General features: G+C 40.6%; 1 protein-coding gene across 1 annotated transcript in view; it reads left to right on the top strand.

Annotated features, from left to right (window-relative positions):
• Window positions 1–4,720, top strand: part of VCAN (versican) — a 105,016-nt gene extending 100,296 nt beyond the window's left edge. Inside the window, exons 10-12 of the mRNA XM_026087164.1 lie at window positions 2,652–2,796; window positions 3,951–4,133; window positions 4,526–4,720. Coding sequence (XP_025942949.1) covers window positions 2,652–2,796; window positions 3,951–4,133; window positions 4,526–4,656 — 459 coding nt within the window. The 3' untranslated portion in view covers window positions 4,657–4,720. The remainder of the gene's footprint in view (window positions 1–2,651; window positions 2,797–3,950; window positions 4,134–4,525) is intronic.
• Window positions 4,721–24,389: the final 19,669 nt, after the last annotated feature.

The raw sequence follows: 24,389 nt of genomic DNA, 5'->3' as shown, positions 1-24,389 counted from the left end.
TGTTTGTGTCCATATGTGTGATCATATTCTTGAAAGCGATTGAATTGCCTCAGCTTAAGAAGCTGATTGCCTGTCATCTGAGCAGTATAACTGAGCACGCATACACTCCTGACTTACAGCAGTAAATGGGCATTCAGAGATGTAAGTGAGGTGTCACTTCCCCCTGCTTACCCTGCCTCCACAACACACACGGATGAACTTCCCTGCAGCAGGAATGAAGCCCACACCAATATTTGTTGAATGGCTTTTAAGCTGTGGTGTTTGTGAAGCTGCATCGGAGCTTCTACACATTCATGTAGAGGAGATGGAACAGATATCTGGGGCAGTAACATCAGCCATTCTCACGTAAATCGTCTCTGCTCACAAGCCAGAGCCTTCAGAGTGTGCCCAGTGATAGCTGGTGACTTTCTATCTTGTGGTAACGTGACCTTTTCCGTTCACGTGCTGTAGGAAGGTGCTAGACTTTTGGCTGAGCAGTTATTCCAAAATATCCTTTTGGAAAAGGGGGACTTGTAGCACTCTAAATTGCAGTAGTACACAGCATACGTGAGCACTTTCCTTCCTCCCCATTTGTCTTCTCACTAGTTCAGGAGATATATACAGAGCTTTCTTTTCTTTTTTTGCACTAGGTGTTGCAGAAAGCCCCCACACCACAGATCCTCTTTGACTCATATGTATGGTATTTAGCTACTGTGCTTGCAAAACTCATATCCTCATTTATCAGCTAATGTGAAATGCTGAATTCTGGACTTGAGTAAAGGATAGTGTATATATTGTAGGTCAGGATTATTACACACTGAAATGTAGAGATGAAATTATGCTAGTCCCACATAAAAAGGGGGATGTTTTATGAGTTGGTACCAGTAATGAATTCAGTGCAGAACAAATTTATTTAGAGCATGACTGTTAAATTGCTTGGATAATTAAAACCTGTGATGGATAAGATGGGACATAGTAGGAAAAGGTTAAGTATTTAACTCAGGTTTTTAATTAGCTTGATTCACTGTGAGGTAAATACTACTTGCATGCGGTTTGTTAACATTATTTCTAAAATGTGTTTGCGCAGGCACTGAATAGTGATTATTTCATACAGTTAAAAAAATAAAAAGCAAAACTTCTATGACATTTACATGGGCCAGCTCTATTCAGAAAGATGTAAGCACTGAGTTAAAATATAAGCACTGTAGAATCTGTATCATTTTGACCATACAAGGGGCTAGCTGACTGGTTAATGTCTGGCATCTATGTACATTCCCGTACTTTTAGATACTTATTTTTATCCTTCATTAAATTCTTCTAGGAGTGACACAACAGCAATCCCAAAGAAGATCACTAAGAATAGTTTCCCAAATCTCCTCTCACTTTTCTTTACATAATGTTATACAAATCTCAAATTACTCTGCTGCATTTGGGATAAAGATTATCCCAACTCTACCGACTGCAGCGTATGCCCCCTATCAAAGACTACTGGATAGATTTTCTATCAGTTTGACAATCCATTTGCTTCTATTTTTCATGCTTACTGATTGAAAAGACAGACTGAATCCTCCCTAATTTTCAGCCAAAAATGATGCTGTGCAATGATGAACTTAGCCATGCTTGAATGTCTGTATTCTACAGTGAAATATAGGTGGATATAGCCCGTGTGTGAAGCCCTGCACAGCCTGCCAACAGTCAGTGTCACACAGCTCTTGGCAGGGCTACTTTGCCACCGTTTGTCTCAGTAGGCACATCTCTTCAGGTAGATGCAGAGTTGGAAGCTGCAGAGCTGTATAGCTAAATAAATGCCTCACATAGCCAGTTTGGAACCCAAAATCTGTGCCTGCCCAAATGGATATGCCAGACACGTCGTGTTCCAGGTGCAGGGCTGAGGAACTAAGTTATCTTTTATGCTAAAAAAATCTGCCATTTGAAGCTTTGTCACATACCAGCAATCAGCTTTCTACTTCTCAAACTAGTCTGCCACATTCTGCTTTTATTCACAGCACTGTAAGTCCAAAGGTCTGTGGAGTTACTTTTTTCTACAGAGGGCAGAACTTGGATCATCATTTCTAAAGCTGAAAGGCTGCTGTATTTGTTCAGTCTGCTACCTAAGCCTTTTTAATGGAAATGTCAATCTGTAATAGTTTGGGGACATATTCTGGCACCACCTTTTCTTATGTTATGTCTAATTCTGCCAGTCAGCCCACTGAGTGACTTTATTAAGTGAAATCAGAGAATACCTAATTTGAGCCTGACAGGATCGCCTGTAATTTGCCATTTAGTAGACCTGAAGTAATAAGAATAGTGAGGGATTTATTGCATTTTCTGGCATTCCAGTTTCCATCTGTGTATGTAGTATAGAGAGAGTGTGCTTCAACACACTCTGGATCAGATTTTACTTGGTCTGAATTGTGTCGTTCTGTTTTGTTCACCTGACATGAGTTTACAATCAGTGAAAAATTGGCTCAGAATATTTTTTTTCCATCTATCTGTTAATAGAGTGGGAGGATATTATAAATCTGGCTTTGTTTAGTTTGTGCTTAACTGCCTCAATCAAACAATTGAGATGATTGTTTTACATCAAAGGTGATATTATGTGAACTTCTGTAAAATGGAATATAAATATATTCCAACACTGGGAATAATGATTTTGCTCCTCTTTTCTGCAGCAATATGAGAACTGGCGACCAAACCAACCAGATAGCTTCTTTTCTGCTGGAGAAGACTGTGTTGTTATAATATGGCACGAGAATGGGCAGTGGAATGATGTACCATGCAATTATCACCTTACCTATACTTGCAAGAAAGGAACAGGTACAAACTTTGCAGTAACGATAGCTTTAGTAGACATGTTTTTCTAAAATCCAGTTTTGTAAAGCTAAAAGGAAAAAATCTAGTTGATGTCTGGCAACTGGCACAATGAGCCCACAACTGAGTTCACCCCACAAAATCACCCTTCATCTGTAGCCACATATTACATCTCTTTCTAATCTGTTCTTGATTCAGGCAGAAAAGTGTACGCAGTTGGAGCTCTTGGTTAAAATCAGGCAACTTTCTCTTTATGCATGGCTTTCAACAAAATGGGCATCCATATAACTGGTAGGCCTGTTTTTCATGCGTACCGTGAAAATATTACCAACTCTTCTTTTCTGGGATGGCACTACTGTGAACTATGTGGGAGCAAAATTTTGGTAGACAGTTGGAGCAGGCAGAGGTCCACTGGTATGTTGTTAGTTTTTCAGCTTCAGCTGAGTATACTTTTCACCCATCATGCTACCCTCTGTCTTCTTGTTTTCCAAAATCATGTAGTTTAATGGCAGCACTGGCACCTGAAAAATACATTTGGTTTATACATTGTTAGAACAGATAAATACATGAAACCTGGCAGTTCCCAGGAACTATACATTGGCCCCCTAGGAATTCCCTGCCTCTTTGGAATGGGAAAGTAAAATCCGAACCAAAATCTTTTGTGCCCTCCATTGCTGTGCAGTTATGTTTACAACATTTTATTGATATGTTCCCTCTACCTTGATGGATCCATCAGTTTTAAATGTTTTTACATATTCTGTCACTGAGGAAGACATGAAAAGTTTTGAAAACAAGACTTTTTAAAAGCGTCTGATAACTTCACTGGGTATCAGGTTCTGCAGCTTTCCAGTGAAAATCTTTTTTTGTGTGTGAGTATGCCAACCATTTTGGTTCAAAATTATTTCAGAAATTCAAACCAGAAAGGAAATTCTAACCACACTATCAGGAATTTCCATCATTATTGTATTTGCTCTACAAAAGACAGAGAAGTACAGAACAGGACAGGTCTCCCTGTCCTCGTTTGGCCATGCCTCTTAAGATTCTTACTGAAGTCATTTGATATCGTTCCTAAGCCAGAATTGAGAGGTCAATGTATCACATTGAGAAGTGTATTCACAAACYGACATTTTGAGTTTTGTTTTGTTTTCTTCTTTTCTTAGTTGCCTGCGGTCAGCCTCCTGTTGTGGAAAATGCAAAGACCTTTGGGAAGATGAAACCTCGTTATGAGATCAACTCCCTTATTAGATATCACTGCAAAGACGGTTTCATCCAGCGTCATATTCCAACCATACGGTGTCAAGGGAATGGAAGATGGGATATGCCTAAAATTACTTGCATGAATCGTAAGTTCTTTGAAAGGGAGCCACTGCTTGATCAGAAACAATAGAATCATTAACGCAAGGATTAATAAGCAGTGAATACATATTTTAAGAGAAGAGCAAACCTGGTATTCCAGATTATGACAGCAATACCGGTCACTCTATCTGTTAAAAAAAATCAATCAGACCTCCAAAAATAATGAAAATGTTCATCTTCTGGTTTTACAGTAGCCATTAGGATTATGTTTTTAAGTAAGCAGCAGCACTCTTATAAAGTCCCCGAAATCAATACCAGTTACTCATTTGTTAACGCTCTAATTAATCAATAATAAATGGAACTTTAGTTTGAAGTGTAACCACCTTTTAGGTTCAAATCATTTAAAAATATTTTCCTTTTTTCCTCCTTTTCTTTGCAGCGTCCACATACCAAAGGACTTATTCTAAGAAATATTACTATAAACATTCTTCATCAGCAAAAGGAACATCATTAAATTCATCAAAACACTATCATCGCTGGATCAGGACATGGCAGGACTCAAGGCGCTGAATGCTAAATGGTGAATAGGGATTGCCACCATTTCAGCCAAAGTCCTAACTTTCTGTGCCTTTTCTAACACTTATAGGAGTATTATCAAATTGTTTTGAAACTATGGACTCCGGTATTCACAATGCATTTTGAAAAAATATGGTGTTTATCAGAAAATTCAAACAAAAAATAAAAAAATATATAGTGGAGGGGTGCTTGTGGGGAGGAGAGGAAACCATTTCCAGCCTATAAAGATTATTAGTTTTCTATATGCCATCAGTGTGGACCATTTTACAATGTATACCAGCCTACTGCAGTATTTAAACAGCTTGATTTTAGCACCAATGAAAATGTAAATAAGATGATTTTAATGTTGTTCAATTGTGTGTTGTTTTTAAAATCCTGTATATAAAATAAAAAGTCACACTAAGTTCAGGCATATTTATGGTTAGAATGGCCTCAGAGGTCTTCAGTCATTTATGACATAGTTTTTATGTCATTCACCTAGGCTGGAAATGGTTGAAATAACTGCATTGACTGAGATTTGCTATTAACCAGATGACGATAAACACACAAGTTACCTGACCTTTTTTTTTTTTTTTTTTTTTAATGGGAGCTGTGCCATTTCCCATCCAAGGTACAGTTTGTGTCAATGTGATGCAAAGTTTAGACATAGCACATAAAGTGGGATGAAGCATGAACTAGGGACTGCAATGTGGAACTTTTTTCTGCTCTCCATTCCAGCTTCATCATTCATGAGAAAGGACTGCATGGAGGACTTATATATGACAAGGAGGGCCTGTAAAAATCCAAGTGCTAATACATTAACTTTATCAACCAGGGCCACTTTTTTGGAAAAAAAAAAAGAAAAGAAAAAAAACTGACTTTCACAACATTAACCACAAGGTCTATATTACAGGTCTCTGCATTCTAAAATGGAGAGAGACCTAATGTTTGAGGCATTTTTTTGTAAAAAACAAACAAAAATCAAAAAAGTAAATAATTTTGTATATATAACCATTTTTTAATCTTTTTATAAAGTAATGAATGTTTGTGTATGAATGCTGCAGCTGTGAAGCGTACATAAATAAATGAAGTAAGCCATACTGATTTAATTTATTGGATGTTATTTTACCCAAGCAAAGAAGATTAAAAGAGCTCACCAGTGCCATATTAGCCCCTGAGCTCCACTTTTAGAACCATCTTTCAGTTCAACTGCTATTTCCCTGGAGAACAAAATTCCTACTAAACAGGATCATTTGTTTGCGATTAGATGGGTGAGAACTGTATGACTTACAGAAGAATCAGGATCTTGGCTTTCTAGAAAGAAGTGTGTGCACAAAGAGATTATAGATTGTAGTTGGTGCAGTGTGTATGTAGGAGTTTTCTATTATGATTTTTTACCCTGGTCAGCTCAATGACTGACCTGGATGTGTACAGTAAGTGTAGAAGGTAACGTTTAAAATAACCTCGCCACAGAAAGGACTGTGTATGGTTATTTCCGCAAAGTGCCTTCCACACCTTTGGGCACAGGAAAAAAATGTAAAAAAAGAACAGTAAGTTCCCTATGATACACCTTTTAAAATAACATTACAAATACAAACATAGATGGGAGGTTTATGCCTTTGTGTTAATGTGGGGAAATGATGCAAAAAGTTGAAAAGGAGAGGGAAAGAATTGAAAACCCAGCCAACGTGTAAGAGGTTGTACGAGGTAGAGCTGCTTATGAAGTGATCTTGCCATAGCTCACTAGGTATAGAAATGACAGTTCCTGACAACATCTCTTAAGACTTTCCAGTGACTGCTCCAGCAAGTGTGCCCTGATTTTTGTGTGTTCTCCAAGGCAAAACGTCACTGGGTTGGCCGGTTCATTCCCCACCCCCCAAACAATGCACATAATACTTTTCTCTATTTATATTATATCTTGTATAGTGTATAATGTGAATGTCTGTTTTTTTTGTGAATGAAAGTCTAAAATCTTTGTAACTTTTATATCTGCTTCTGTTTCACCAAAGAAACAAGGTTTTGCTATACTGTGACTTGTCTTGTTATTGCATGTCTTCCTGTTTAAATCTATGCAATGTGATTTTTCCATATGAATACAATTAGGTCATCATGGATGAGTAACTGTCAGGTACTTCACAGTTATTATGGACTTAGTCTAATGCCCACTGGAATCAAAGAGAATCAGCTGGCTGAACTTTAGTAGGTGCTGGATTTGACTTTATACGAGCAACTGTAAAGGATTTGGGAGTAGTATTTTAAGATCTGCAGTGTGTGTTTTGAAGTCAACTATTGCTTGTATAAGTCAAAGCTCTGTTCATAAATTTACAGTATTCTACACATCACTTCCTTGTACCTAAACATACAGAACAGAAAATATATTTTAACACTTTGCATACTTTCTTACCATATGTATAAAAAACCCTGCATAGATTTGTTGTTTTCTTGTCTACTTGTTGGATTTGAACAATGTTGTAAGGCATTCAGATAACATTGTGATTGTAGTTTAAATAGGTTAGGTACAGTGCTTATATTGATTTTTTTTTCACTTCCTTCTCCTATTACTCATAATAAAATAGGACTGACAACATTCCGTATTAAAAAAACAAAACTGTTACCAATGCTTGTTTATTCAGACAGAGAATGGAACTTTCTTTAGCTCTGGAGACTTTTTTAAATACTGATTTAAATCCCAAATGGTCCAGTACTAACCCACTACTAGAATGCCCCTATTCACATCACAGAATTGCCACGCACTTAGGTCTGGTGTGTTAATCTCTACCCAGAGAGGAGACAGGGCATTACCACAACTAGTGACGTGATTCCCTTACATATAGCATCACTGAACTCTAGTATACGAAAGCATGTTGGGATTAGAGGAACAGAAGATTAAGTCAGAGATTGAAATACAGATTTTTTTCAAATGAATGTTTCTTAGCTCTGTTTTCTTCCCTTCCAAATTTGTCCAATATTCTGTTTAACTTCCTTTTTTTTTTTTAAGCTATCCTGTATCTGCTGCAGAGATAGAAGAGTCTGGTTTAAATTGTGAGTTTCAAACACAGGCAAAACAAATAGCAGAGTAGTATTCCTGTGGTAATCCCCTATTGTGTAAGTATTAAGCTTTTTCTGTCTACTAGTCCACTTTCTGCCGTTTAATAAGATACTGAAACAGCTATAGATGTGGAGCTGGAGAGGAAGGGAAGGATGGGGTGCTGCTGATGAAAGTCATTAGCTTAAAGGAATTCAACCCTCCCCTGTGCATTTGTGGCTTGCCGGCAGCCCATGCAATATTTGGATCCAACTAGGCTCAGGCCACAGGGCTGCKCACAGAGCTGAGAATGCCACAGGGGAGCAGCTGCATTTCATGTGCCCATGAATATCTGAGCAGAATAGCTATTATTCCTGCCTGCATCTTCCTGCCCTGTCAGGTAGCGACAGTATTTGACTTCCTGGCGTGTACCCCAGCTGATGGGGTTCACATCCGGCAGAGGTTACTGCTACACAGAATCAGGATAAATCAGGCTGCCAATTGCAGTATAGCTTCTCACTGTGGCCAGAGAGCTCGCTGCTTTGGGGAAACATTCCTGTATTCCAGCTAGGCCCTAAAAGATGCACATCTTTCTGAATGTAGGAAAGAGCAGATCTCCTTACAGCAGATCTCCTTAGGGAACATTGGTTTCTACATGAACTCATGGGCTGCCTGAGAGGTCGATGCAATTAGGATCTCATCAGAGACTCGGAATGGAAGAACCAGATGGGAGAAAATACACATTTCTGGAAATGCGACAGGTGGGTCTGCAAGACAGAAAGGGGCTGGCAAGGGGCTGCCAAAGGAAAGGGGAGCCTGCAAAGAGACCTTTGCAGTGAGAAATTTATTTCCAGGGCAGTGGTTGGAGAAACATTGTCTAAGTCTTGACCTATAGGTATGGTTAGGGTCCAGGTCAGTAATTCATTCCCGCAGCCAAAGTACTTGCACTGAGCATATGCAAAAGCCAACACACACATGTAGAGATATTTCCTTGACAACTGGAGGCTGGAGCTGCAACAGCTGCTGCAAGTTGGAGCTGTAAAAGGCCCAGCAGCACAGAGGCTCGAGGTGATTGGGGAGGAAGTGAAGCAAGAAGAGGAGGAGCTACTAATTTAAGTGCTATTATGTAGCTTCTGAAAGCCTGGATTATGGTAGCAGCCTTGAAAGCATGACTTGTGGATATAATTAGATCCTCTGTGAAGATCCATACTTTGCTGCTCTAGTAAGTTTTACTTTTAGTTTTTATCTCATGTTTTCACGTTGTAGAGTGTGATTTTTGCATTCAGGAGTGCTATGGTTTTCTCTGCTAGAATGGTGTCTGTTAAATGCCTCTTACCTTCCCCCACAAAAAGAAGTCTTCCCACTATTGCACGTGCAAAAACCTCTTGGATGCTTTTTTTTCTCAGCCTGATCCCTGGCCAGCAGCTGCAGAGGTGACTCCTAGAGCTTCTGAGCAACTCCATTTGCTTTGGTGGGATTCATAGGCAGGGAGGTGCATACTCACGGTAAGAAGCAGGTCTGTGGCTCAGTCTAGATAGTAGGAAGGAAAAAAGGAGATTGTGTTTTTAGTTTAATTAAAAGGCTAACAATGCCCAATCTGTGGATTCCTGGGGGGTCCTGACCACCCGAGGTGGAAGATGACTCAAGCTGTTTGTAGGCTTCAACTCTCCAGATAGAAAATTGCTGCTTCATCAGAAAATGCAGAAAGGCTTGCATATCAAAAATGGCTGGAAAAATCTCTGGGCTTAGTGAAGTTTCATCATACCCCCAAAAAAATATATGGTCAGAGAAAACTTTTATGGTCAGAAGTAAACTTTTCATTATATTATTTATTGCAAGCAGTAATGCCTGTAGGCCTCTTGTAGCACACTGTTTTCCCTGAGAAGATATAAAAGGGATATAGATGATGTTTGGACTAAGCATGAACAAAAGCTGTGATGCACAAAAAAGCCACATAAAGCTGTTGATGCCATAAGGTTGAAAAGTACAGTTGTTTATAAGGAGGATAGAAATACCATGCAGACAAAAACATGATTTGAACACTCAAACAGTAGTAATGGAATGAAACTTAAGAGCCTGCAAAACATCATCTGATGCAAATTTAGGTTCTCATCAAAAAGAAATGTGTTCAAGTAGGGAAGACATCAGCTGTTACTGTTATAGAGGCTAAGTTACTGTTTAAACATAGATAAAGAGAAATGGGACCTTGGGATGTGTTAGTGAGGAGTTTCTTGCAGTGATGGGAATGGATTCATGCTACATGTTGCTGTGAAAGCTCCTCTGGATTTCTGGCCACCAATAGCCAGAAGAAATGACTTCAGGCTGGAAATGGTCCAGAGATTTACTTCTGGGATGACCAGAAGAATGGAGAAGTTGAAAGCAAGGCAAATGTGGGCTGTGGCCCTGCATCGATGCCATGATTTTACACAGCAGTTACACTGCTTCTAGTTTCAAGCTCTAGAAGTTGCATCACGTAGTGGTGAAAAGTCCTGTGAAGGTGAAAGTCCCCACTAATTTAAGGTAGGAGGTAATCGGTTTAGGAAAGGGAATAAAAGGTATGGTTGTCTTTAGTAGCAGTTTGGCAATTTCAGTCCTGCATTTCCTAAACTGCAGTGCTCAGGGTATCAATTAAAAATAATTGTTCCTACCTGGTAGAGAAATACATGGTTCAGTGACTTGGCAGAGGTAACACACAGAGGTTTGTAGCAGATCCAGGAAATAAAACTATGTTTCCTAAGGGTCCCATCCCTAAGAATACAGGACTTTGCTAAGAAGTCAATGGAAGTTTTGATTGCAAAGGCACTAGGATCTGAGGCAGGCTGGTCTTTTCAGTCTAAAAGGATCCTTTGGATCACCTATGTACTATGTTAATATTTCTTTTAGTAAGTTTTTAAAAAAGGAAAAAAGCAACAGATGTTCTTCCCTGATTGCATTATTTGCTTCCTGAATGACTGATTCCTTTGATAATGAAAACCATACCTGTTTTTCTACTGCAGCTTGCTCTTCTTTAACTACAGCAGCTTTTAGATGTGCTCAAATCCTGACATAGTACAGTGTGTTGGGGATTAACAGGGCGAACGACCCCTCCTGGTACTGTTCCCATATGGACCCCTTGGTGAGAGGGGAAACAAGCCCTAGGTTGTGTGACTTGGCACAGCTGCTTCTGCGCTGCCCTGCCTGCGCAGAGAGGCAGCCACGTCCAGGGTGCTGCAAGTGAGAGTGCTGAGCTGGGGTTAACATCCCTTGCTTCTTAAAAGGCCTATGAATGGCAATGCGTGCTGTGTTAATGAAATTAATCTACTTCTGAGTTTCAGATCATACCAGGCATGCGGTAAGACAGCTACAACCACCGACAGAACAGGGCTTGGGCCATTGCAATCTCTCTGATTTAGGACTTGTGCATGCACGAAAAGGGAAAGCGAAAAACATAAATATCTCCTTTAGTGTTGCATTTCCTTGAGAGAGAAAGCTAAATGTTAGTGTTGACTACCAGGATTTYGTGGGCAAATGGGCAGGGTGGGGTGATGGTAAAAGGCTGAGCTGAAGCAGGGCATCAGCTTGCTCTACCTGCCTCAGCACTGAGTTTCCTCTCTGCACAGAGTCTGCCTGTGCCCAAAGCAGCAGTGGAAAAGCAGTGGCCAGGCTGGTTATCTGCCTGAAACTGATGATGATACAAGGCTGATATGTTTGGCTTTGGTTCTCTCTGAGTTCGCAGTTGAGTGGACAGCTGAGAAAGAGCCTTATAATGCTACGCCGCCTCCGAGGTGTCTGGTGGGGCTCTGTAGTCAGTGGCTCCTGGGCTGCACACCTCAGCAACTTCTCTTTGCTTTTGGGGAAAATAAATATCTTTTCCTCTCAATAGGTTGAACAGGTCACACTGTCAGGGTATGAAGGGGATCCTAGATCTAGCACTTGGCTCAAACCAATTGGGCCCCATTATGTCTTGTGAAAACAACCTTCACTTGGTGTCTCCATGAGAATAGCTGTAGGGTGTCGGAACCAAGATCTGTCTGCTCATAAGGGTTTGTCACTGACAGCGACTGGTGGCAGATGTTTAGGGAGAAATATAAGAGTGAAACATGTTGTGACACTGTCTTCCCCCTGTCCCTGCAGTGCCAGCAGCCTGGCTCCCTCCCTGCACACCCTCTTTCCTGCCAGGCTGCCGTTTGGTCAGGCAGAGTATGAAGGAACGAAGTCATCAGAAAATAATATTGTTATCAAAGGGAATTACTAGGTCTGAGAGAAAGATACAGGAAGAATGATGGGAGGAAAAGAGCATACGTATTGATTTGAAAATGGAAAATTGATCTATATTAGCTTTGTGTTAAAGAAGAACTTGAATTTACACCAACCAGACCGTCCGGTCTCTCACAGGAGAGACTAGCATCCCCACTGAATGCATATCAGTATAGTACCTAGGTATAATATAAAACATAGACTATTGTAGTTTTCTATAAACAGGGCTAATATGTGTGGTCTTTGTTTGGTAATATTGTAACCATAGAGCACAAACAGAAACGAGTATTTCTCTTCTTAAAAAACTCCTATAATCCTATGGGATTATTACTTAATACAAACCTTTTAGTCTGTGTTTATACAAGTGGCTACACTTCCAATGACTTTCCAGTCCTGGAAAATTGTTAGGAACAGCTGTTTGTACTTGTAAAGACAGACATCTGAGTTTAAAATGACAGACAATGGAGATATGAAAAGATTTTTCAGGATACCTGAAGTGAGACAACATATTGCCTAAGTGAAATGACTTCTAAAGATAATCCTGCATCATTTGCTGTTACTCTTGAACTGAAGATTCCTCCTGCAGAAGAGACTTCAAATGTGAAAGTTAAGAAAAACCTTGGGGTTTAGTCTACAAGACTTTTGCCCTTTCTTTAGAGCATACTGGATAGTTGCTGACATAATTGCATGGAGAAGTAGATTTACCTTTCCTTTACCTTTCAGGACAATGCTTTATTGCCATATATAGTGGAAGCTTCATTTGTCGGGGGGGGGGGGGATCCAATATTTATATTTTCATTGACTCAAAAGGGTGACTCCAAGGCAGAGTTAACAGAGCATCAGGGCTAGCCTAAGGAGAGATTAACAACACTACAAAACTCCCACCCTTTCTCCCTCACCCTGTCCCAGAACCACCTGACTCCTGGCATCCCTTTAATCTTGGAAAGGCAGCAGTGCTGGGGAGGCTCCCGCGTTGCTGCTGCTGGATTTGCAGCAGGGGAGCAGCAGTGCCATGGTCCCCACTGGGCAGCAGTGGCTGTGCCAGCCTGGCCTCGCATGGCAGCGTGAGCCCAGATGGAGAGGAGTGAGAAATTAGGGTGATGGTGGGGGCTATCGTGGTGTGGGAGCACACCAGGTGCCCATGCCAGCCCAGTACAAGGGAGCCTAGGGGGCCCTTGCCACGTCCCATTGCACACAGACCTCCTGCTTTCCTTGCTATGTGCAGCTTGTGGTTTGGCTGTACAAAGGACCCAGGACTTCAGCATTAAGCTGACCTCATTCTGCAGTGTCCAAGATGATTCAGCTGTGTCAGCTGTTTATTAGCTGCAAATTCAGCACTAGTTATGTGCATGGTCCAGGAAATCGTGAGGCTACTAAGACAGTCTCAGTCCCTTCTTGCGGGAGCAAATCTCCTAAGCATTAAATGCTTGTGGCTTTTCAAAAGTGGGTGCAGATCAAAACCGTTGTCCCTGCGTGTTTGTGCGTTTGCAGCTTGGCACAGTGGCTCTCCTCTGAGGCTCTGCCTCTGAGACGTCACTGGCTGCTGCTACTCTTCATTTGACTTCGGTAGAGCTCACAGACCATGCCTTTCCTGCGCAGATGAATAATACTGCACGTTCAAAACAACTCTACCAACCTCCATGATGATAATCACCAAAGTTAATGCTTTGTTGTGTCTTGTTTTTGTTATCCTCTTCCACCAGTCCAGTGTTGTCCACCGCGGGAACGCGTGGGGTTGCCTCCTGACGTGTTCAGTCGCTTCTCAGGGCAGAGCCTCCTCTCTGGCTCTTGGCCCGTGTGTATATTCCTTGTGAAATCCAGAGTGTAAATGCCTCTGGTTGATCTCGCACCATGGAAGTCGCCCTTTGCCTGTAAACGTTCAACTCATTTTCCACAGATGATGAACAAAGAGCTTAAAAAGGAGGAAAGAATTTTCTCTGCAGCACAAATCTTTTTCATTCTAGTCTCTGCTACATCACTATTTAAATAACAAATAGTTTTAGCATTTAAATGCTAGTATCTCTTTACTTTTCATATTAGATATTTTTAGAGAGCTGTATACATTCAGATATAATGGTTAATATCCCCCCTGACACTCCAAAGTAAAGTTGAAAATGCAATAATTTGCAGTATATGTCAACAGATCTCTGCCTCCTCCATGAAGTAGGATAAATTAGTTAATGATGTCCAGCTTACTAAAGATTCATAAATGCTGACAGATTTGGGGGAATTGTGTATTGTGTATCACCATAAGACACGTCTCTCCTGGTGTAAAGAAAAATTGAAAATATTTAATAGGCCTAATTTTACTTTTGTAGAGTGTGCATCTTTGTCTGAAATAGTTATCTCTCATGTTTTAAGAACAGATTCAGTGAATAGTAATTGGAATCTTAGGTTCTTAAATTTGTATTAATTGGAGAAATTTAAGTCCCTCTTCATCAATTCTGTTGCCTTATGCCAACTACAAACTCTTCCAATGGAAGTTTTGCTGTGATCCCTTTTGTGGCGTAATGTAGAGGTAATGGTTAATATAGAGCGTTGAAAATTGACCACCTTTTTGCTGTGTTTCCCAGTGTTTTATGCATTCACCCACTCATTGGTGTTTCTGTGCAATCCAAGCATAGGATAACTCAGTAAGGAGGCTCAGGAAGAAGCATGAAGGTCCTGGAACAGCCAGTTCCACCAGGTCATTAGCAGAGTRTTCCAGCACACTCTTAAATCCTCCCTGGCGTGGGACTGGAGGATAAGTGTCAAGGCACACAGATGTCTAAGGGACTGTGCAAGATCACTGTCAGAAGGGTTCCCTTTTAAGGGAGGAGTAAAGGACTCTGGCGCCAGTGATTGATCCTGTTCTGTGGAGGTAGTAAACGAATCCATTGGAAACTCAGAGTGGAATATGTATTTGGATAAACTAGGGATTAATTGTACAGTTGAAGGAAAAAAGGGACCTCCCCTAGCCAGACCAAGGACTTATACCCACTTTAATTTGGGTTTGAAATAATTTAGTTTTATAAGAACTTGTAGCTGTAAGTACAATTCAAGTTTAACATAACCATACAACTTGTTAGGTAGGTTACTTTTAATTAGCAAAGGATTCAGGATCACCTTTGGCAGTTATTTCTAAGCTTATTGGACTTGAAGGGTGATGTGATCAAGGCTTGGTGCAAACCTGGATGAGCACCCTGTTGGGGGCTCCAGGCGGGCAGTGGTGGTGGGACACGCGGTGGCAGTGGTGGGACGCGTGGTGTCTGGGGGGCCACTGTCCTGGGGCTCGGCCACCCTCGCCAAGGGGACAGCTTGCATCACCTGCGAGAGCCCAAACTAGCGCCACTGGCTGCAAGAAGCCACGTTTCCTCTGTACCTCTGGCCCCCAATGAGCAGGGACAGGCCCAGGTGCTGTATAGATGCTGTCTGGGAACTGCTGCCCCTGGCTTAAGGAAGTTATGGGGAAAAATGATTGCCACTGTATAAATTTAGCAGTGGGTGATAATAGACGCTAACGTTGTACCAGCAAACACAAATTGAAAAAGTCATTTATTTCAACCTTACCTTAACAATGTGGGAAAATATCAGTTTTGGCATGGATATTTCAAACATATATATTGCATGACCAGATAAGGAAGAATAGCAAGAGAATAGAGAAATATTAGGAGAAAAAAAAAAATTGTTGTCTGGGGATAAGTTTTGATGGATGTTAGCAAGCCTCCTTCCAAGAGCAGCCTCTCTGCATCCAAGAATGAGATAAGCTCCAAGAAGTACTGGAGTACATAGATTTTATTAAACTTTATTACTTTTGCAGTTTCACACATATGAAGAATTAAATCCATACAGTTATGCCCTAGGACAAAACATATTTGGATGAAATATCTAGGAGGATGACCATAGCAGAAGCTAATTAAATTCTTTTCCCTTTTTTTTTTTTTGGGGGGGGGAGGGTGGTGGTCAAATCTCAAAATATCTTTCAAATTTATATCCTATTTTTTTTCTTAGCGAGACTGCTTTTCATCTATTAATAGGATTGCTTTGGGTAGGTAGAATATAAGATTTATATAATCAGCAGATTTATGTAATCTATGCTGAAAAGGACTGCAGTCAGGAAGAAAAACATGGGATAGATTAAAAAATGAGCATGCTAATTGTATCTGCACAGTATGAGCAATGCCAACAAGCCGTGTGTGCGTATATGTGTGTATAATTTTTTTTTATAACTACATAGTGCAACAAGACCCTGCATAGAAATAGCTTCTGATCATAAATACGTAAGCATGAAGAACTCGGTCTTACAAGACTTCACTGCCCAGCAGCTCTTCTTACATTTTCTTCAGGTAGAGCTGGGCTTGTGTGAACTAGTTTTCAGTACTAAAAGGTTCAGTACACCCAAGATTTGAAGTTTTTCTCCAATATTTATTAATGTAATAAGCATCTTATTACACAATATAATTAACATTATACCCCTAGGCAGTGTTTACCAATATAAAGGCAACTAAATAAACAAATGAAGTGTTCATGTTTTGCTCCATTGTGTGTTTAGGAGGAGGTTCAAAATTAAAGAATGCAGCCATAAAATATTGCTCTCTGTAATCTCAAACATTCAAATAGAAGAAGTATCATGAAGAAACTTGATTTACTGCTGAAGCACAATCCAACTTCAGTTTCTAGGGTGTGTATTTTGTGGAAGCCACCAATACGCCTTTGAGAGCAGAAGTGGAGGCTGAGACAAGTCAGGTACTATTTCAGAAATATTATAGATGCACATAAAATTTGGTATTGCAGCAAAGCTCGCAGCTCCATCCAGGTAAAACAACCACCCTGAAATGTCAGATTATTTTTCTCTGTTGGCTGTGGATTTTACCAAAGTAACAAGAGGTCCATTTAAGGACCATTTGGTCAAACTTAAGTACGAAACATCCCAGAACACACACACACAGCCTTTTTTCTTCAGATGTAAAATGGCAGCTGACACCAGAGATTTCAGGAGATTGGCTAGGGGGATTTTAAAAAAAAGCTTTCATAATTTTTCATAATGTGTCTGTTGAGAAGGATTTATAGAAGCACTTAGCACTGACCTGTTCCCCGTGACAACTCTGGGAGTTCTATCTAGGAGGAAAGTTCAGATGAGCTATGCATTCCTGAAAATCTTAATTCCTTTATGCATGAAATGCAGCTGGCTATAAAAAAAGATACAAATCTCAGAAGCAAGGCTTGCTGCTTCTGGGATAGTAGAGGAAAAAGCAGGCAAGCATGCCAAAGGATATTGTAGCACTGAAGAGAAGAGAGCATGTTAAATGCCAAAGAATAAATGGTTGGCATGCTTTTATAGTGGGAGGCTGGTTGATTGACAGTGAGGAAAAATCTGTGACAAAATTATTATGTGTATATTTATACAGGAATCTAGGAAGAAGAGGATTTCATTATTTTTACATTAAATTGGCTACACATATTATGATTTCTTCATGTGTACTGAGACATGGCATATTCCTCTAATTTGTCTTTATTTAGCTGTTTGAGAAGCAATAAAGCTAAGATGCTTTGAAATGCTTGTGACAACCTTCAGTTTGTTTCCTTGTCAAAGCTACCTGGCATGGGCTGGAGACATACCTTTTCTAAATAATATGTGGGATCCTTTTTGTAATTTAAGAGATCCTACTGGAGGTTTAGTGTCCACTGATTCATGGGTATTATTTGAGATGTATATACATGTATATGTGTGTCTGTGTATTTTTTTTCTTTTAATCAAATGTAATCAATGAAGGTAAATATCAACCAAACTAACCATAGCAAATTAATGCTGCCCATTGACTAAAACATGCAAACAGCAATACTGAGGACAGAGATAAGTCAATGATGGTGACTCTAACTAATTTTTGGCTCCAAATGCTCATGGTTTTCTAAACTCACGTTTTTGATAGCTTGGTCAGGCAATGCAGCAAAACTGCTGCACTGTGTATGTCTGCTCCTCCAGTGGGGAATCTCTCTCTCTCTCTTTTTTTTTTTTTTTTTTTTCCTATTGCTATAGGTGAGGTGAGCACACCTGATTTGGGTCACCATGGGGTGGTTCTGGTAGGTGACCCCAGCCTGGATGGGGCTCAGCTCCAGCCTCGGCAGCCTGGCAGCTCTTGCTGGCTGAGATGTAATGTCCTCTGTTCATGGCCATGAGAAGTGTTTGAAGCTGTCATCCAGGATTTCTGCTTTCCTGCTGTACGCATCTTCCATAACTACTTCAGGCTTAATTATCTTTAACTCAAGCAGCTTATAAGCCGTTGGTGCAAAAGTGTCTGTCCTTCTGCCCTTAAGACTCTAAATTGATGGCCTTAATAATTCACTGTGATGGGGTGTTTTGAGTTAAAATATCAGTGCTTTATATGCCAAGACTTTCTAAATTAGTTTCTTTGGTATTTGCTCTGAGTCTCTGCTAGTTCACTGGCATTTTTATTTCCTGTTAGTGGTTGAATATGAGAAGCATTATTTTAATTAGCTCTGTGACTTGCTACCATCCTTTGCAATATGAGGTGTCTTTCTTGCAATTTGATTTGGCTTCTAGCAATGTCAGGCCAAATCAGTCTCAAATACTCCATCTGTTTATTGTTCCAGTTCGTAAGAAAGAGCAACATCCACTGGCCTATGAACTGATGGTTTCTTACAAAGGAAATATTCTGCATGCTTTCTCCACAGATACTCTTACATGGACCAGGAATATCCTTGAATTTTACAGTGCCTTTCCTCTACACTCTGTAGTCATGCTGGAGTATATGATAACTTTTCAAGTATGAATTGACTGCAAAGTTTAACATGGAGATGCAAGCCAAACCTCTCCAGTTTTACCTAAATATTGTTAGCTTGGGGGGGGGGGGAGGATTGCAACCCCAGGAGTTCTTTTTCAGCTTTCCTCTTAGACCAAAGGAATAAGAGAGCTTCATTTTCTATCTCTATAAAAATGTCCTTTTTCCAAACTGTATCAATTGGTTGAATAAAAGATATTGTATCTTCCTATAACCTTTGCCTTTTATTATGTTCTTAGACCACCATGGCTAAAATAGCAGATTTAATCTTAAACCAGAAACCCTGTTTCAAATGGAGACCATGCATTATGTGTCTAAAAGCATATTCCTTTTTCCTGCAATATCAGTCAGCCAAAAAGAAAGACTCTTCTTGCAGTTTCTACTTTTTCCCCTGACAATAAGTGATGAAGGCAGGATACCAAGGAAGGTGAAAAGCCAAGGGTAGGTTTACAAAACCATTGGGAGGATTTAGGACCACACGTACTATTTGCTTTCAGCAAGTCTTCTGCCCAAAATTCTTTTAGGAACCTCTGAAATTCTCTTCTCTGGGCTTTATTTACTTGGCCTGTCCACTGACAAGGACTGAACTTTTAAATGTCAATACCTATGTATAGCAGTGGCCATTATGTTGATATCCAGTTAAGCACCTAAAATATAACTACAACATTCCTTGCAGTTTGCATGGAAATTAGGACACTAAAACTCCCTCAGTGAAGTTCATTTCTTTAGCTGTTTTTTTTTTTTTTTGGTTATGAGTTGATCTTGTGTACTATTGTGAGAATGCTATTGTGAGAATGCCTGTGAAATACTATTTTATTTACTGTCCAAATGAAATAAACTGAGTTAATTTATTTCAGGTTCAGTACTAGTAATAGTCTTTCTAGAAAGGGTAAGGCAATTTCATACCTGTTATCAAATAATTGTATCTTAACGATGTGCTTTTTTGTTTGTTTTTTTTTCTTCCTCTCTGACATGAGGAAGTAGTTATGCACCGCTTTAGACAACTCAGATGACCTCTGTCAGCTCCAGATGCTTTTTCCCTCTGTTCCTTTAGAGCAAGTGGCAGAACATGCTGCCTGCAGCAGAGGGGACAAGGCAGCCGTTTGCCTGGGCTCCTCTAGAAACACCAGTGCTGTGAGAGCTGCGGCCAGCCAAACCGCTCCACGGCCACTTGTCCTGCCCCTCTGCTGGGGGAGGACTCAGATGGAGTTTGAATTTATTGCAGCTTAGGACAAAATAATCGGGTTTTGGTCAGGTGGCAGAGGTCATGCTTTCCGGTATTGAGGTTTTCTTCCCAGGTCTGATAAAGCAGGCGCATGGTTACAGCTCTGCAGGGAAATCCTGGCCCCACCAGACCTCACAGTTTCTGGCCCTGCGGTGGCTGCATACAGTTTTTGGTGCTTCCAACCATTTATTCCCCATAGTGCTGTCTGCAACCAGTTAAGGGCAGCTCACTTTAAAAAAACAAAAAACAAACAACCCCCCCCCCCACACACACACACACTATAATAATAAGCTGGTGAGCAGAGAGTTGCCGAAGCGGGAGGCGGGCGGCTCTGGCAGCCCCCGCCACGCCGGGGCTGCAGTACCCCGGCACCGCCGCGGCGGGACCCGGCCGCAGCTGTCGTTCACCCAGGCCAGCGCTAGATGGCACGAAGAGGAGGGTTATTGCACTGGGCCCTTGCTTGCTTCTCTGGACACGGCTCCCAGCACCAGGTGTGGTGGGCAGCTGCAGGGGCTGTGCAAGCAGCCTGTGAGAAAGATTTATTTTTATTATTWTTTTTTTTATTTTATTCTTCAATTGTAGTGATGATTAACTCATTATAAACAATATACCAGCAGAAATACAAACGTGATAGTATAGCAATAAAACCAATGTGTTTTCCTGCTGATACCATGATACAAAATGTGTTGGTTTTATTTGCTATACTATCTCCTGTTTGTATTTCTGCTGGTATATAGAAATGCAAGCCATTTTTACAACTAATGGCAACGTGGAAAGTTTTTAAATGAATTCAAAGCTGCACTAGACAGTTAAGAGAAATCACACATCTGTACACAGAAAGCGCACAAACTCAATTTAACTAATCATCTTCTCTTTTATTATATTTTATTATATTCAGCTCCCACGTGAGATTTGGCACTGAATATAATAACAGAAAGTTTGGACTCCTATATTGCCTTTCAGACCTCTTTCCTTTTCCTGGCTCTAAAGGGGAGCAGCTTTATTAATTAAAATATGTGCCTTAAAATTTTCCCCAATCCTGTGGAATTCTACAGGTCATATTTGCAGCCTTCTATTATTTGCTCTTTGGAGACTCTTGGTGGGAGGGGAATTGCATGCATGTTATTTCTATTGAAATCACCACAATTGTTCAGCAGCATTGTGCACCTTGCTGTTACGTTCATTGCAGAGTTTGGCTGCCTTTTTTTAACTGAGTAATCATTTTAAATGGCTAGTTGGTGCCTGGGTCCCAGACCTAAAGAACTTTAAAATCATGTATGTCGCTACTCTAATAACCAACAGTGGGAAATGGATACTATTTTGACATATTGCTGTTAAACTCTTAAGGTTTTTGGAAAAGGAATTTAGGTGTGATATGGAAGAACTTGATCTACACAATGGAGATTTGCTGTTGAGGTTATGCACACTTGTTGAAGGTATATACACTTGAAAGTATAAGGAAAAACACCCTTTGGTGTAGGTTCAGCAAGTCTTCTCAATTTGAGGGCTTCGAAAGCCACTTTCAAGTGGCTTCCTCTGATGCACTAAAGCCTCCTCACTTTCTCTCTCCAGCCTCTTAGCAGCAGCTCAGGAGCTTCGTTCTCTGCCACCATCCCCACTCTGGGCCTGTGAATCAGAGATTAAAAAACACAAGTTTACAATATTTGTGGAAATAGTGGAGTTAGCCCAGCAAGGGTAAGAAGCATCTGTTAGTCTCTGTTAGGGGRCTCTGCCAACATAATACATCAGCATAGGTACACCATTGGAGACTCTGTAATATAGATGTGCTTGTTGTGCCTGTAATGCTTGAAGTCTGTGAAGTTTAGGACAGAGTCACAGAGAGACTATAATTTTCCTATTATAGGGACCAGAACTGCACAGGGTAGGAGTAGGCAGATGAGTTTTTGCATCTGCATGCAGTGCTGGGTATGGGTATGCTGCGTGCAGGTCCAGGGTTGTCTTAATCACTTAGCGAGAAAGAGTGTGCACAGACAAAAAGCAATGATCGTTCAGGGCTGGAGAGAATGACTATGGGGAGCTGACAAGCTCTGTAGGAAAGAGTGCCTAGTAACCGAAGCTGGAGAAATGCAAAGAACAAAGTGGATGCGTTTTTCATAGTCTGCCCAATTACCACTGAAACAAACTGGAACTTGTGAAAGGGAACGTGTAAATTTTTCATGGTTTGATGTTATCGTGTTAAAGCTGGACACGCTTCTGCAAGTGAAGTATCAAACGTGAGTATGTGGTGTATCTAGAGAAACTTAAATGTCCCCTGATAACAGGAGATCAGTTACACCAAGGCTGACTTTGCATTCAGCTCCTGCGGCAGGACTAAGGTATGTAGCAAGCAGCAGGCCTTGCAGGGGGTGGGCAGGCCCTTTTTCTTTGAAAACCTGTCTCCAGCTCCTGGGTGCTGATTTGGTGTGCTGAGACTTTGAAGTTGCATGTGGTGCTGAATCCTTCCACTGAATTTTTAAGGCTTTCAGTTTTGGTCCCAGAACACTTCTGAACCTCATTACTGGCTAAATAGCAGTGCGATTTCTGTGTTTCTTTCTTTCTTTCTTTCTTTCTTTTTTAATGTTTATGTGGTCATAAATGATGTAGGAAAAGATGACTGGAATAATTAAAATCCTGAGGTTATCACGATCTTTCACAATTAATGCCTGCCTGGGGGAAGAAAGAAGCGTCACGTATAAATAGCATGGTTTAACTGCTAAAACAGAAATATGGAATAAAACAAATAAAAACAGGCTCTGGTAGGCTGAGGGTATAGTTTCAAGTTTAGTTTGATGTTGAAATGAGACTAGGGACTACGTATAGAGTGTGGAATCCAGCATTTCAGAAACATGGCTAAACTGTCTGATCTCACAAGATTTTTACTAAATATGATTATAATCATAACATCATTAATAAGATATCAGAATAAGAGGAACCTGTTTCTCAGTTTGGGTAGATCTGAAAACTTTTATTAATCGCCATAGGCCCAGAGTGTTGAGATCCAGTGTCTCAGGTTGGTGTACTGAAAAGTGAAGAGAGTAGTCTCCTCCGTCTCTCCCTGAGACGAGCCAGGGTGGCAATTCCAGATGTGCAAGGTGCTATTGGAGGCCTGGCCTGGAGCGTTTAATGATCTCCGTGTCTGAGGCCCCCCCGGTGATGCATTTGAAGTCTCTGACTGTTGCTGAGAGAGTGGTCAAAATCAAAAAGAGATTTCAAAAGCAAAAAATTCCCATTGACTGGAACTTGTACTTCCAAGTTTTATGTGATATTAGTGCAATACCTTACTGAAAGTGTGACACTGGCATGCTGTCATTTACTTAGAATCAAAGAACTGGGTTGGAAGGGACCTCTGGAGGTCTAGTCCAGCCCCTTCGCTCAAGCAGGGTCACCTACAGCAGGTTGCCCAGGATCATGTCCAGTTGGGTTTTAAATATCTCCAAGGATGGAGACTCCTCAGCCTCTCTGCACAACCTGTTCCAGTGTGCAACCACCCCCACAGTAAGGAAAGGTGTTTGGTGTGTGTGTGKGGGGTTTTTTTGTTTGTTTGTTTTTAAATGTTAAATAGAGTTTCTTGTATTTCAATTTGTACCCATTGCCTCTTGGCCTGTCACTGGGCACCACCAAGAAGAGCCTGGCTCCATCTTCTGTCTTTACTCTCCCCCCATCAAGTGTTTATACACATTGATAAGATCACCCTGAGCCTTATCTCTTCCAGACTGAACAGGCCCAGCTCTCTCAGCCTCTCCTCGTATGAGAGATGCTCCAGTCCCTTAATCATCTTTGTGGCCATTTCCTGGACTTGCTCAAGTATGTCCATGTCTTTCTTTTACTGGGGAGCCCAGAAATAGACATTTCCTCTGACAAAAAAATTTAAGAGAACTATGACAATTGAGAGTTGCCTAAATTAAATTTAGTGAATGCAAAAGGAAGAATTTTTTTAAATTTATATATGTGCAGTATAATATATATGAATTGAAACATGTTTGTGTACATATGTATTATTAACCGAAAATGTTTGTTACAAGTGATATTCTACAATTGATATTCTCAAGATATATGTTGGAATAATCAGTTTCTCCCTTCTTCATAGCAGGTATATTCTTCATAGGGGTCCCAGGAGTCAATGTTGTGCATACAATACATACCTAATGTACAGTGTATACTTGCCATAAGGAGAAATGAGTTTGTGCTGAAGTGTACTCAGGATTGAAATGTGTTATGGTACAACTGCAAAGGTTAAATGCAGATTGATAGGATTAGGAAGAGTATTTACTCCTTCACGAGTACTCCTGAATCAGAGAGACTGGGATTTTAACATGATTTCAAATAAACTTGCGCTGTCTTAGTAAGTGACAAGTGCAAGAGCATCAGAGAAAAAACAGGTGAACCATGTTGCTGACAGCAATACCTGAAGGCACAAGACTATGTGACCAAACCTTACAAAGGTTATTTGGAAGTTATGATGTTATGTGAAAGAGTCAGGCAA

This window comes from Apteryx rowi, unplaced genomic scaffold, assembly GCF_003343035.1.
Source record: "Apteryx rowi isolate R43461 unplaced genomic scaffold, aptRow1 scaffold_707, whole genome shotgun sequence".
NCBI classification, from domain to species: domain Eukaryota; kingdom Metazoa; phylum Chordata; class Aves; order Apterygiformes; family Apterygidae; genus Apteryx; species Apteryx rowi.
This window is presented reverse-complemented; position numbering and strand designations above follow the sequence as displayed.